Raw genomic sequence first — 15,006 nt, forward strand, 5'->3', positions numbered from 1 at the left:
AATGATTTTTTGCATAATGCATGTAGTTCACTGTAATTTATTTTTATTCTATCACAGACCAGTTTGACTTTAGCATGATTTAGCATGACACACTCGAGCAGTCCTTGTTGTCAAAACATCTCCAGACCTCCCATAATGCCTCTGTCTCTCACTTCACCGACCAACTGGAACATCGGCTGCAATGCTTTAACGCTAGCGCCTGTTTGACTATCCCAAATTAACATCTACCATAGCAACAGTTCAGGTGACTAGAAAACTAGCAGCTTAAAGTCATTTGTTCATCTTGCACAAACATCAGGCACTGGGTCAATAATCTTGATATCCACAATGAAAGGTGAATATTTGCTCATATTCTTCACAGATCAAAAGCCAGTTTTGAACACTGTGTTTGACATTCTTATCTTTTAAGGTATATTTCTTCTGATTTTGCTTTTGAAATGGTTCCATCAGAGTGACTGCTGTAAACTTGGAAGAGGTACACTCGTTTGCAACACTATACCTACAAGTAAGTGTGTTTAGATAGTTATTGTTATGATAAAATGAGATACAATTTAATTAATCGTTATTTTAGTGCTGTTTGTTAAAGACTGGATATTTTACTAGTTCCTCTTTAAGCAACAACTAAATCTGTGGGTAAGACTCTCAGAAAAAGCATTACTTGCACATTTTATTCCTAGCAACAACTAAATCAGATCTAACACGGAATTGCCTTGGAATGAACAAGCCTAAAATTTATTTTAACCTGGGCAACTTCAGTGTATCTGCAATTAAAACTAATAGCCTCCTAAACTAGGATGGTGAACACAAAACATTAATTACAGGTAAAACTGACTGCAGAAATTCAGTGTGTTATTTTTCATTGTGTTTTATTACAACAAAAGCTAAGTCAACACATTTAATCAATGTCTTAAGTACTTATTTAAATAATAAAAAAATAGAATGGACATTCTTCACTTTATTTAATTAATAAATAATGAAATGAGCAATGAAAATACATTTAAATTTTACCTACTTTACTATTTCACCTATCTGATTTCAGCATTTCCATCGGGTGGATCCACCTTGTGGTTTATGGTACAGGACATCGGGGAAATTAACTCCACTGTGTTTCACCATAACAACCTGGCATCCATCACTTCTGTCATTTTCAGGGGAGCAGGAATCACAGGAATTGATGAAAAAGCATTCAGTTCTTTTTTCAGGCTAGAAAGTCTTGATTTAGACCAAAACAAACTCACAAGCATCAGCCACAAATGGCTGGAGAGGCCTGCTACCCTGACAGAACTCCGCATGTCAGAAAATCAGATCAGTGTCTTGAGTGGGACCATGCTGGACGGATTTACCAACCTGAACAAACTGGACCTGAGGAAGAACCAAATAAACACTATTCAACCACACACTTTCAGTAACCTGGGAGCTCTGTCTCTCCTTGACCTCTCTGACAATAATCTACTACAACTGACCTCAAAAATGTTCAGCCCAATGCACTCGATCAACATGAGACTCCACGGAAACCAGTGGCAATGCTCATGTGATGCTAAGAACTTGTTTGAATTCATTATGGGTAAGTCATGTGATCAAGCAACATTGTATTCAAATGTTAATTTCAATATTTAATGAACAGCAATGCTATTTTTTATTGTGTTCCTAGACTTAAAAAACAGATCTTTGTTGCTGCACCCTGATAATGTTACATGTGCCAGTCCTCCATCTTTGAGAGGGCACCCTGTGTGGAACGTATCAAAATGCAACTCATCATCATCACCTTCACCAGGTCCACTGCCAGCAAGTAAAGTTTTTTTGTCAAAATTCTTACAGCATGAGTGAATTGTCTTCATATTTAGCACTTCCCCTTCATTTCCCCTTTAGGTGCAACTTCAACCACCTCTCCAGCTCTGAATGTGTCAAGCTCAGCAACGAACATAGAAACAACTTTTAACCCGAGAACCACAGACCGACCTGGTTGTATGCTGATACCTTGTTACTTATTAGATTAGACTTAATACCAGTTCATACTTCATATTTTGCAATCCTTAACTGTGTAAGTAAGCCTTGCGATGAGGGATTGAGAGATGAGAGAACAGTTCTCTTGTATTAACTTTTATCTATTCATCTATGCATGGCTCTCAGAGTCAGAAATTATTTGTCTAATTTCTTAACACCTTTGTAATGCAATTGAATTCACATTTAAATCCTTAATATGACTTCATTTGGTGGCACTCTGAGGCAATCAAATAGTAATTTGACTTCAAATGAGCCTCTTCAAGAGATTAGAAATGTAGCTAAACAAGAGACAGAAAACATTTCTTCCTTTTTAACCAAGTCTATAAGCCCAGGGCTTTGCAAGTGATAAGTAGGTTTATTCATTTTAACTGTTCTTATATTGTATAAGCTATCACTAGATTTTTATTACCTTTTAATTTCTCTCTCTTTCCTAGTTCATCCTCCATATACTACAAATATTGTACCCATGCTCATCACAGTCATTGGTAAGTTTAGTTCTCTGATATTAAATTTGTGTTGTTTGAATACTGCTCTCCATCTCTCTGTGTGCAGTGGTGCTGTGTGTCATGCTGCTCCTCGTCATTGTGTTGGCTGTGCTCTACAGAAGAAAACGCAACAAGAAAACAGTGGCACCAAAGGATCAGGTTGAACAAGTCTCTAAGGAGAAGGACCATCAGAAAACACACATCACAGGTCATATGCGCTGGGACATAGAGACGCCCTCACCAGTATCACTGTCTGAAGCCCGAGCTAAGTCTGCTAATGCAATTCTTTTCACATCTCCGTTTGCTGTCCCTGGTGATTGTGATGGAGACCCAGCTTTATTGGAGAATGGAGAGAATAAAGGAGTAGAGGAAGAGGAAAGTGGTGATATTATGATAGAAATAGGCAAAGATAACAGCGCCCCATCAAGTGTTAGAAATCTACAAAATGAAACTACACCTGTTAACTGTGAAAATGTCCCTTATCTAAGTATAGGGTCACATCCAACCCAACCAAATAATGTGGATATGAAAAGTGCATTGGCAAAATTAGAAAGGGGTATGCACAGAATATCCACCTGGCCCCCAACAGCAGTGCAATGGCAAGAGAGATGCAAAAGAGAAAAGGAGAAGAAGGGCACAGACAATGTGGTAACTGCTTGGGCGCAGGTTGAGTTTAAAGTTTCAAGTAATTTAGATAATCTGGGGATTTTATCCAATAACTATGATGAGAATGATACTGAAACACTAGGAAGTTATGCAGAAAACCAAAGTTACTACAAAGAGGTTAAAACACAAATAATGAAGGATTTGGAAGAAACAAACGCATTGAGTGATGCAACCAGCAGTTCCATAGTTAGTGACAGAAATGATTTAACCTTTAAAACATCTTTTGTAAATGTAGAGACACCAATCAAAGACCATAAAATCAATCCAAAAGCTCTAAATTCACAGAAGGTAAATGCCAACAGCTCTAATGGGGCGTACAATAGTGGTAGGGGCAGCAAGCAGAAGGGAGAAAGCAGAAGGAGCGTCTCAAATGTGCCCTCTGATGGTGGGGGCAAGTATGTGTTTGTGGATCTTCTGCATGAGGTGGTGCAGAACCGCGGCCGTTGGACCAGGGACAGGTGGAGACAGATCCACATGAACAAGCAGACCCCAGAACAGCAGAGCCCCAGGTGGTAAAGTCAAAGGATTAGGCCATTAAGTAAAAGATGATAAGTGTTGAGTAGTGTTGGTTGATCTGATATATGAGGCTGAAGTAGGTGTGGACGAGAGGGGGAAAAAAAAAAAAGTGATATGACTTCAAAGTGTTCCTTCTCTCAAACGATTTGGACCATAATTAATCTAGTGTAATTCTGTCTACTAGATGGCACTAACCTTAGATTATAACTGTGATATGTTTGTAGATGGATGATTGAATATTAATAACATCGTAATACCATAGCACTACACTAGATGAATATTCACAATCTATGATCAAATACTCATTTATTTTATACTAATCTTATGTTTAGTTTACAAATTTAAAGCATTCACCTCAACAAAATGGTAACAGTAAATGAAAACTCACTTTTGTTTGATGCATTAACTATTATACTTGTAAAATACAGAAAAAGAGATGAATAAAATAATCTGTGCACTGATTTGATCTGGCTGCATGCAGCATTTATTTGTTCATCTTTTGTATGCTGAGAAGTACTTCTCATTAGAAATAGTACAAAATGGATCAGCCACTTTTTAGACAATGATTCAAAAAACAGAAAATGAAGGTAAACGTAGGTATGACACCTAGACATGCATGTTCCATTCATATAAATACACAGTATCAAAGAATGTTTTTATTACAGGCATTTGACCAACTATTGGTTTCTTTAACTGCATGACATCATGAGAGATGTCTTCAATGTTCAAATGATCCTTTCAGACAAGCAGAATATTAAAACATGCTTTTAGTGTAACATGCCCTAGTGGTTCTGAAGTATAGGCCTTAGGAGTGGAGCTGTGGACCACAAAGACTGGAAGACCAGTTAATGGATCATCAAATGGAACTTTTCCTTCTTTTGGTCATCTACACTCCATCTCTCCTGACTCTGTTTAAGAACTGTCTCTTGTACAAGAACTGTTTTAGGGCAAACCAATTCAACAAAAAACACTTGATAAATATAAATCATGAAGCTTAATCTGTCCTTTGAAACAACTTCAAACTGACATCAAAATTTGCAAGTACAAACATGTGACTGTTCACATTGATTGAATACTGTTATCTATGTGTGGATTCAGATTAAAGGGTCATGCTATAAAGCTCATTCCACAGAGCTTAGTGCAAAATATTTCAAGTCCTTTCAAAAACAAAAAAAACAGGATGAACTCTGCTCCATATGTACAAAGATCCAACCAAATACAATGATGGAATAATAAATAATGATAAATAGAGCACAAAGTCACACTGTAATAAACCCAAGTGCGGCCAATACAATTTGAGGAGAGCGCTTCATTTACAGCTTAAGTACAAAACATAAGTGATGATCTTTGTGCAAAATTATACTGCTACTAGTGAAACCGCATTTCTGCAGATCAAAATAACACCGTTATCTAATTTAGTCATAACAAGATAAACATAACATGTGACCAATATTTCACTGTTAACTAAGAATAACATCAAAACCCACAAACAAAGCATTGCACCATTTAAATATGAATACAATGTCAAAGAGAAATTAAATGTGGTACACTAATGCAACATGGGCCTTAAACTATATTAACATTGATCTTTTGTGTTTTCATTCACATTTATTGTACTTACTGGCCACAATATTGTTGATAAAATACAGATTAACTGTTTGTTGCCCTTCATAATCTCTTCACACAAAACCAATACAAACATAAATAAAAGCAATTAGCTTATGAAACATGGCACATAAAATAGAGAAATCATTATTTTACAAGATATAGAAAAGAATAGAACAATGCTGTGTTTATGGCTGATAAAGTGCCACTACAGTGTGTGTTCCCAGAAGACTGCTGTAAAGTTTGTGCTCTTAAAGAAAATGAAATCCTGTCTGATTTCGTTACTTAAAAATGTACAGATCCATCTTTAGAAATGCTTTAACAACTTTACATTCTAAGCATTTACCCAGTTCCTTGCCAACGTGATTCATACAAAGTGAGCAGGGTACTTAAACTTACTCAGAAGGTAAGAAACATAAAAAAAAAGCTTTAATTTCAGTCTAAAATCGTCAACACCTTTATTCTCCCTGTCCGAGATGGTGAGGTGCAAGTACACAAGATGAGGTGAGGATGACGAGGCACTCTCCATGCTTCCTCCTGTAGCAGCTCAGTGGTTTGTCTTCACTGTCCGGAGTGAGATACGAGTAATGCACATTCACTTTGAGCAGTTCACTCCCTGGAGTCAGACGTTAACAGTCAAACAAGGCAGGGGGGTGGAGTGGGGTCTCAGAGGTGCGTCTCGTCCCTGGTCTCTGTGCTTAAGTCCTGCTGATGCCTTGTTGGCGCTCGCGGCTGTCCCACCTGGGAGTCCTCAGGCATGTGAGCGAGAGGGTCCGGTCGTATGATGTACCTGAGAAGATAATAATAATAATGCATTAGTCTTATACAACATATGAGAAAAGCAGGTTGTGTGGTGTGGAGGAGAGCTGGATAATACTGATGAAAATTAAAGCTTTTATTTTCTATAAAGGATAAATTATATGGAAATTAGGTCAAATTTGTGTTAAAAAACCCTGTAGATGACAAAGTTAAGCTTATGTCTTGCCAGTAAATGTCTTGGTAAAAAAAGTTAATCAAGTAATTCCAGTTTTTCTATTTTTGTGTGGACCATATACTTAAAAGGTGCATTATGTAACTTGCATTTAAACAATGTTTCACAGTATGGCATTAAACCTTTCTATCATCATGGAAATCAAACCAGACCAAGGTACAACTCAGATCTGTGGAGTGGCAACCCAGCTCACAGTCAGAATGCCTGTTTTTCTATGTATTTTGAGCTATAAAGGTCAATCTGTTTAAAGTCATACTGTGGAACATTCCTAGCAGTGCAATGACATTTCCATAGAAACAAGAAGGCGATGAACCCCCCAAACGAAAAGTTAAATAGTGCACCTTAAGATGGTAATTTCGCATACCTTCAAAATAACGAATTTTGATCATAATTTGAGAACAATGTATCACCCACCTCACTTGTAAACTAGTTACTTACACAATATCATTGAGCTCCAGCATGGTGTCTGGTGGCGGGTTTATCAGGACGTAGGAGAGTGTGTTTTGATGGTCATTCAGCTCATCTGTGAAGACACAGGAAATGTAAAGAGCTGCTCTAGTCCTTGTTTCACATCAATACATCAATACATCAATACATATGAAGCCCGAACTGAGCTGTTAAACCACTGCAATGTCACCATGCCCTCAGTAACAACTGGACAGAAAACCCCAGGTGAGTTGGATGAAATTTATATAAAACATTTTGCTGACAATAATTGAATGAATTAAAACATCGATAAATCTGTAAACAAAAATTCTAGAAAAAGTTTTAGTAGACCTAAGTGCTACAAGCTTGCTTGCCCATTGCTGTACATTCAGTTTCCCGGTTGTGTTATGTGCATGTTGTGTGGTAGCTCATTGGCAGCCGAGTCTACTTGCGTGTCAAGGTAATGGTGGGCCCGTATCTCCATGACAACCCACCTGCTTTTGGCCCTTTACAAAGCCAGGAGGGGTGGAAGAGAGAGAGCTAACCGTTACTGATAGAACAGGGCACTTAGTGAACAGGGGAGGCCCATGCTGCTCGCTGAGCGCACCAGCAGCCCATGCGCAGCGACATCACGAGCCACATGCACACAGCGTCCGCGTTACGCCACAAACCCATGGCATTCCCAGTCTCCTGCACATTCCACACAGCGCCCCCCACAGGCTGAACAGGCGAGAGGTTGCCATGCCGACAGACGACATTCAGGCCCCTCGAGAATGACCCCTGACACAGGCCGACACACGGCACATGCTCCAGCATCGATCAGAATGGACCAAACGCAGAGTCCAACCAAACGCAGTGGAGCACAACACATGCGAGTGTAAGATCGGAAGAAGTCCATGCACTGATGGACACTAACACTAATTAACTAAACTAAACTAAACTACTGAGCTGCTGCTACATTAAAGAAGATGACGTTTTACATGTAAAAACACAAGCTAACACAAAATAAAATTGTTAGCTTTTTTGTTAATAAGAAAAATAAAGAGAAAATGTTTGCTTGTTATCAGACATAAGCAATGTGTGGTGCTGAAATTAACATAAAGTACACCGAACATAAAGTAAAGACCTCTGAAAAAATGTTCTGTGTATTAAAATTAAAATGAAAAGTCTTACATGTTACAAAATGACATACTGTTTTTTTAACTGTACTACTGTTGTATTACATTAGTAGAAGATCAGTAGATCACATGCAAAAATATTATAAACTTAAATGCTTAAACTTCCATCTACAAACAGGATGTGTTCTGCTCCACCCGTGAAGCCATACAGCTCTGCAGGTCTCCATCATTCGGACATTACATAAAACACAGTGCAGAAACGACCAGAGAAATATGGAGCAAGTGTGAGCCTCTCTCCTCATTCAGACACACACACACACATGCACATAGTGGCACTGTGATCAGCCTGCTAACCTGACGGCTTGGTCCCCTCTGTATATGGATGCTCTGAAATGTCCTGCAACTCTGAGCAACGCAAGTCACTGTTAACTTAATAGCCTGCTTTATGCATTAATTCAATACCTATGTAAATAAAACATACACAATCACCATTGCTTCTAGAGGTACAGAAAAGTGCTTGCATGTATTTAAGTCTAGAGGATGCTGAGAAAAGGACAGATCCTTTCTCTAGAAGACATAACTAGGCATATATTGTAAAGGGGTAGAAATGACACACAAATTACCTTGCAAATATCCTAGATTTACTCGATTCATGACATCGCTCGCAGTGAGATTAGAAACATCTTCTACAAGCCAGAAGAGGGAAGACAGAAGAGAGGAGAGAAAAGGGAGGGAAACAGAAAAAGGAAATAAATCAGGCAGCCAACAAATGCATTTGGCACTTCTAAAAGAACTGTGAAGGAGGTGAGAGCGTTGCCATGCATCTAAATATGCACATGAGGCACAATCACGACCAAATCTTCTTACAAGAGTCATCATTCAGACTGATATGTAGGCTCACATGCAACTCTCTTATGATTCTACTGGGGTGAGAAAGCTCAAAGACAAATGATTGTGAGAGCAGTAGGGGAAGAGGAAAAGCAGGCTTAGATCATGCAACAAATATGACAGATGTGGTGATGTTGTCATGCATGGTGCATCGTGAACTACGGGCTTATTAGTGAAGTGAGTGATGCCATAAGGCTGAGCAATGGACATGATGACAAACAAGGGTCAGTGTTAAAAAAAAAATCTATTCTAATCCACATAACAAACAATGAAGACAAGATCCATTTAACCCATAATGTTAAATAAGACCTGATGCCTTATTTAAGTTATTTATGTCTTTCCATAAATAAACAGTAAACAAGCAGAATATGTAGTCCAGCTGTTAAAACACTGCAAAGTAAATATGGTTAGAAAATTTTACATTTTTAGGAGTACATACATGCATATTTAAAATCTATTTACATTGTATCTACCTAGTTTTATGATTCTATGTCTTTATGCCAATTATTACGAATTAAGTATGAACTTTTTGACAGGTAAATGAGTTGCATATTGCCTAGCTCCGTGCCTGTGATGGTGTACTGACCGTATCCCACTGTGGGCAGACCAAGGTGCTTCATGCGGTTCTTGACGAGCTCAGACAGCTCCTGCCTCTCAGAGCGCCGGTACAGGTTGTGCCTCTGTTGGGAGAAGCGCTCGGCTCTGCTCGCTGGTTTGGCGGTCTTCCTGCTCAGCCTCCTGGCCCACTGCATGCTCTTCTTCCTCAGCAGTGGGTGCTCTGATTGGTCACTCGTGTTGGAGTTGCGATGTGCGGTCTTCTCCTTCCAGGTCTCGCCATGCTCACGTTGCTCTTGGCCTTGCTCCACATTAATAGACATCTGAGACTGGAAACAAGAGGCAGCTTAGTTAAGACATAAAAACACACACATTTCAAGTAAAACTACTCCTGGATAACTCAAGGTCTATGCCAGTCACCACTGACAATATATTAATTACTAAATGTATATTAATACATTTTATTAATATATATATATATATTATACATAATATATTAATTAATACTAAAAATGTAATTAGAATTAGTCTGAACTGCTCCACACCCATTAAAGTGAATCTTATAACGCATGGGTGATATATATATATATATTTGTTTGTTTGTTTGTTTGTTTGTTTATTTTAGCAAATAGCTGCTTATATGTTACACACTGCATGGTGTAAAAGGCATGAGCCTTTAACAAAAACAGCTGCACATATACAAAGCTTTAAAAATGGAAAATAATCCCTCACCTGTGCATAGCTGTCCTTACCCTGGAAATGCACAAACATTCAGACACATAAACAAAATCACTGAAAAAAGCAGCACCAGAGGAAACAAAATCTTGCAAAGGCAACTGACAAACACACAATGCCTCAAACCATAGGAAGTTCAACATGCAAGCAAAAACAAAGACTCTCATAATACATTTATTATAACTGATCTGAAAAATAGGACTACAAAAGCAGAAGAACAAATCCACAGCATAACTAACATAAACAAGGAAAACTAAAACTTAAAATGATAAATGTGAAGGTGTACCTCTGTGGTGGAGAATTCATGAGACTCTGTGCGGTAGATCCCGATGGGGATCTCAGCGCTTGAGGAGCAGAGCTTCTGGAAAAGTCTCCCATAAGTCCTGATCCACAGATCCTCTTCAGTGATCTTCATCTGAGAGGAGAGACAGAGCTCACGAGCTGTACACATATATATGTGCTTAAATAAAATTATTTTAAGGACTTCTTACAACACAGAGGTAACCGGAGCCAGGTGTGGTGTCCAGACCAAGAAGAAGCCTTGCAATTGCAATCATGTAATCCTTCACAAATGACTGTCAACAGAAAATATATAACTGTTAGCTGTACAAAATATATATCATATAACATATATCAGTGTATTTAAAATGTGAGTAATTGAGTACTTCATAAAAATCATAATTATATTCAATATATAACTCACAGATTAAGAATTTACACAAATATGAACCAAATATTATATTTATTCATTTTTGCCCTAATACTTTGCTTCCCCACCTGATAAAGGAGAGTGTCTAACATGCTGATACTGAAGACTCTTCCAGCAGCAAAAGGCAGGCGGAACATGAAGGCCAGGTTTGAGCCCTTATCTCTTTCAATCTGGAAGAAGAAAAAAATACTTCTATATAAAAGCACCAGTATATGCACAATAAGTAACTGCTGTGAGCACCCAGCCCACCTTCTCCAGTCGGGACAGTGCCAGAGAGTAGCAGTCTTTCGCCCTGAACTGCATAAACCTCATGTTGGAGGGATGGGTGAGTTCAGTGATGATGCTGAGGCTGGGGAACAGTCTGAAAGAGGAGGGCAAACATGACCACTGAACACTAGTGATGGGACGAATACACAAGTACACACCGTAAGAGCAGTGTTCTGTTCTGCTAATGGATTCTGTGCACTTTGAAGCCTAAATTGTGAAATCAAGTACCATGTATTCATGTATTCCTTTGATTTTAGGAAAACAACTGTATTTTGAATACGACCAAATAAAAGAGTAACTGTACAGTTACTCAAAATTAGTATTCAGAATACCTATTCTCAGTACATGTATTCAGTTACTTCCCAATAGTGCTGACAACACAATGACCTTGATTTTAGTGGGAAAAAATAACAACAAATTTTAATATTATGTTGTGTAAAAAAAAAAATAGACTGACATGTATAATTACAGCATCAATGACAATAGTTTCAGCAGTTTACAAATTTACATCATATTCCATATACTGATGTCTAGATAAGATATGCAGTCAAAATGGTAAGTCCATTTTAGTACATAGATTTGAAAATTCAGCAAGGTTTTAATATCTGAGGATTCTAAGGTAGTACCTAAACATAGTCTGGACATTGACGATGGTTTTGGCATCGGCCATGTAGTCCTCCTCCGCACACATGGTGCTCTCCTTGTCCACTACCACCAGGTTGTCCGCATAGATTATTCCACACTGCAGCAGATTGTCCAAGCTGAGCCAGGAAACAAAACCAGTGTTTAAAAGTTTACATAAAACATCAGATGAGAACATATTGTCAGGAGCTTGTACTTGTCAATTGTGCCTGCCATGAAGTAAACCATCGGGAAGCAGCAAATGGCCTCTAAGAAGTGGTGCTCGGGTCTGCAGAAATAGAAACAGTTTTTCTTATTCTGGAATCCAGTCTTGAATAATGCAACATTTTTCACGGCAGCAGACACACAGAGGGGGTGTTAAAAAAAGGTTTATAATAATAATGATTTATTTTAAAATGTATTATAAAAGAACAGCTGAGAGAGAGAGGAAACTTTCCTTTTAATTTAAAGGCACACTATGTAACTTTTTGGTTGGGGGTCCATTACCTGCTTGTTTCTATGGATATGCCATTGCTTTCCCTGGAATGTTCCATGATCCATGACATTAAACAACTCTACCTGACATTTATTCAATTACAGGTGGGTTTATAGCTCAAAAGTACATGGAAAAACAGGCATTCTGACTGTGAGCAAGTTTGCTTCTCCACAGATCAGGTCAGATCTGTATAAAACCTTCTACTCTCTCTGAAGATAGAAAGGTTTCATGCCATAGTGTGAAGCATTCCAGATGAAAAAAAAAAAAAAAATCATGTAGACTAGCATTTGATGGACCCTCTACCAGAAAAGTTACGCAAACTTACACATTGCACAATGTGTGCACAATGTATACATATACACCCCATTACAAAGGCAAAGGAGAAATTCAATTTGTCAAGTGGACAAAAGTTTTTTGGTTGAATATTTTTCGCAGCTCATACAAGCTGCTTCTTCAGTTCGAAGAAACATATTCGACCAAAACACTTTTGTCCAGCTGACAAATTGAATTTTTCCTTTGCCATGGATTCTACCTGCACAACTGAGGGATTTTACATAAACCCATTACAAACAACAAAATATATGACTTATGTATCGTGTTTTACTCCGTGAAGGTACTACTTGTATTTAATTTAGATAATTACTTCTTAATAAAGACTATGCCATCTCTTTATCTGGTTCTGTAATAGATAGATTCTCTATTTTTGCACTGATCCTGGTAAATAAAGACTCAAAGGACTCTATCCTCATCAAAAGTACTGCACACTTGTTTACAGTCTATATATTTGCTCCTCAGTAAGTGCCGTGACAGTAGTGAGAACAAACAGGCCCCAGGGTTAGTGGACTTACTCGTTGTCGAGCAGCAACACTATGGGGTTGAGCTCCTTCCTTGGTCGATAATAAGCTCTCAGTGGTACAATAAAGTTGTAGAGTCCATTCCCTGCCGTTTCTGCAGAAACTATTATCAGCTTATTCTTGAAGCCGTATGCCTTCGCATCCACAAAAGTATAGTGTGGACAGCTCTGTGTGGGCACAAATCCAGAAGTAAGCACAATGTTTAAAACCCCAAAGCAGTATGAAGACCAATAGCTTTAAATTACAAGAAGATAACATTTTATCGTGGACTAACCCTGTTTAGACAGAGGCAACAGAATGGAGCCTTTTGTGGCAGGAGGTGACACAGAGTTGGGGAGCTGCCAATATACGGAGAATTTGGAGGGTAGCCCTTTACAAAACTGCAACAAAAACAAAGTCACAAATGTAAATTTGATTACAACTTTGCGAAACAGCCACATAAATTCAGCCTTCAGTTTTTATCCAGAATTTACAAAGCTATCTATCTATTACAGTATTATTATTCATTATAAATAGTAATAAATTATTGCCAATGTTAAGGCAAATTATTAATTTCTATGACCAGCTTAAGACAACTGAATGTGGCTCCAGTCAGTCTGGGTTCATCCAGTGGTTAAATAGAAATGCTATAAATTATGACAAACCTGAAATGAATCAATAATTTGTATTTTTTGCTTTATGACATTTCCATTGATTTAGGTCTCATTAAATGAGTCACAGTGTGCCAGCAGTCATTACTCTAATCACTTTCATGGTGCCCTGCAGGTCAGCCATAAAATTATACTGAATACTTAAAGCAGGTATGACAGCTTTCTACCACATGGTGGCACTGTGGGGCTTGTATTTGATGTCTCCACTGCCTTTACTGCAGTTGCCTCCCTGCATCCCCACCGACCATTGCTTGATAAGAACTACACAAGAAGAAATATACAACAAGCCCAGAGCTAAAGAACAGTCGACGGCTCAAGCTAGCAACCTTTTGTAAATCACTGATAGAACAGCTCAGAGGCAGAAAAGGTGGAATAAAATGTGAACAGCAGCATCTGACCTGCTAACAGACCCATGTCAAAGGTATGCAGAGCTATGCATGCCACTGTTTAGCTGCTTCACCTGAGAGGAAAGTGCTGACCTGTCTGTCACGTTTACACACATTAATCACTGCCAGAGCACCACCTCCTTAGAGCCTCACGACACCAATTACATAACTATTTCAAAGCTATCCATCTCCTGCCCTCTTACCACAGAGACAAGAAAGACAGTGGGGTATTGAGGATCAATCATATACAGACTGCATTGTATGTCTTACTAATGTAGACAGCATGGCCTCTATTATTGCAGATAAAATCGATCCACTGAAGACCAAGGAGGAGACTGGACAAAACCAGACAATTTGTTTGATGATTATATCTTGACAGTTCAACCTAATTAACATGTAATGACGTGGATTTCATGCATGTGCAATCAATACATTTGCAATAAGGTCATGACATTATTAATAGACATGGAGGTCTAAACATTATTCAATTCAAATTCAACCTACTCTGATCCCACGGAGCCCTCCTCATCTGATTGGTTGGTCTCGTCCTCTGATTGGTCACTGAGGAGGTCGCAGGGTAGAACAGCAGAAGAGTCAGCGATTTCTAAGACTGGTGCAATGCTCGGCCTTCGACTCCCAGCACCATTTTCTGTGGGTAACGTCAGCCTGCCTTTGTCCTCTGGTGGGTCTGGATTTTGCAGATCTATAGCTACAGTTCCTGGAAATACCACAAGAACACAATGGGAATGAGTTTATGTAAATTAGAAACCAGCTTGTTGTCAGTCTAACAGAAATTGTATGCAGGAGTATTTGCATGAATAAACAACAGAAATTATTCACTTGTATTCTTTGTCATTTTATCATTGTAAAAAATCTTATTCTTCAAGACTAATGACTGCTCTGCCTTAATATTTATCATAACATTTGTGTAGCTACAAGCAACGGCATGCAAAACATTATGCAAATATCTACCAGATATTTGGCTTGTGTTCAAATTTAAAAGCTGTGATTAAGAAAAGAAAACTATTAAAAAG

General features: G+C 38.4%; 2 protein-coding genes across 2 annotated transcripts in view; one reads left to right on the top strand and one right to left on the bottom strand.

The window, feature by feature from the left end:
- Positions 1-1,771: 1,771 nt before the first annotated feature.
- Positions 1,772-3,748, top strand: LOC129411355 (uncharacterized). The gene is made up of 2 exons (XM_055162029.1): positions 1,772-1,965; positions 2,439-3,748. Exon 2 carries the CDS (start codon positions 2,571-2,573, stop codon positions 3,669-3,671), a length of 1,101 nt encoding a protein of 366 aa, XP_055018004.1. The 5' UTR covers positions 1,772-1,965; positions 2,439-2,570; the 3' UTR covers positions 3,672-3,748.
- Positions 3,749-4,224: 476 nt separating this feature from the next.
- Positions 4,225-15,006, bottom strand: part of LOC110174759 (potassium channel subfamily T member 1-like) — a 57,258-nt gene continuing 46,476 nt past the window's right edge. The window contains exons 19-34 of the mRNA XM_055161546.1: positions 14,477-14,690; positions 13,211-13,316; positions 12,931-13,103; positions 11,804-11,875; positions 11,592-11,726; positions 10,948-11,059; positions 10,767-10,868; positions 10,481-10,564; positions 10,276-10,404; positions 9,987-10,007; positions 9,286-9,583; positions 8,435-8,497; positions 8,166-8,216; positions 7,188-7,199; positions 6,706-6,790; positions 4,225-6,066 (exon numbers count right to left, since the gene is read on the bottom strand). Of these exons, the coding sequence (XP_055017521.1) occupies positions 5,943-6,066; positions 6,706-6,790; positions 7,188-7,199; positions 8,166-8,216; positions 8,435-8,497; positions 9,286-9,583; positions 9,987-10,007; positions 10,276-10,404; positions 10,481-10,564; positions 10,767-10,868; positions 10,948-11,059; positions 11,592-11,726; positions 11,804-11,875; positions 12,931-13,103; positions 13,211-13,316; positions 14,477-14,690 (1,781 nt within the window). The 3' untranslated portion in view covers positions 4,225-5,942. The remainder of the gene's footprint in view (positions 6,067-6,705; positions 6,791-7,187; positions 7,200-8,165; positions 8,217-8,434; positions 8,498-9,285; positions 9,584-9,986; positions 10,008-10,275; positions 10,405-10,480; positions 10,565-10,766; positions 10,869-10,947; positions 11,060-11,591; positions 11,727-11,803; positions 11,876-12,930; positions 13,104-13,210; positions 13,317-14,476; positions 14,691-15,006) is intronic.

This window comes from Boleophthalmus pectinirostris, unplaced genomic scaffold (assembly GCF_026225935.1).
Source record: "Boleophthalmus pectinirostris isolate CB_2022bp ecotype Guang Dong unplaced genomic scaffold, ASM2622593v1 HiC_scaffold_4, whole genome shotgun sequence".
Taxonomy (NCBI): domain Eukaryota; kingdom Metazoa; phylum Chordata; class Actinopteri; order Gobiiformes; family Gobiidae; genus Boleophthalmus; species Boleophthalmus pectinirostris.

Coding starts and splice junctions, on each gene's coding strand:
- LOC129411355 (XM_055162029.1), top strand. CDS start 2,571: ATGCTGCTCCTCGTCATTGTGTTGGCTGTGCTCTACAGAAGAAAACGC.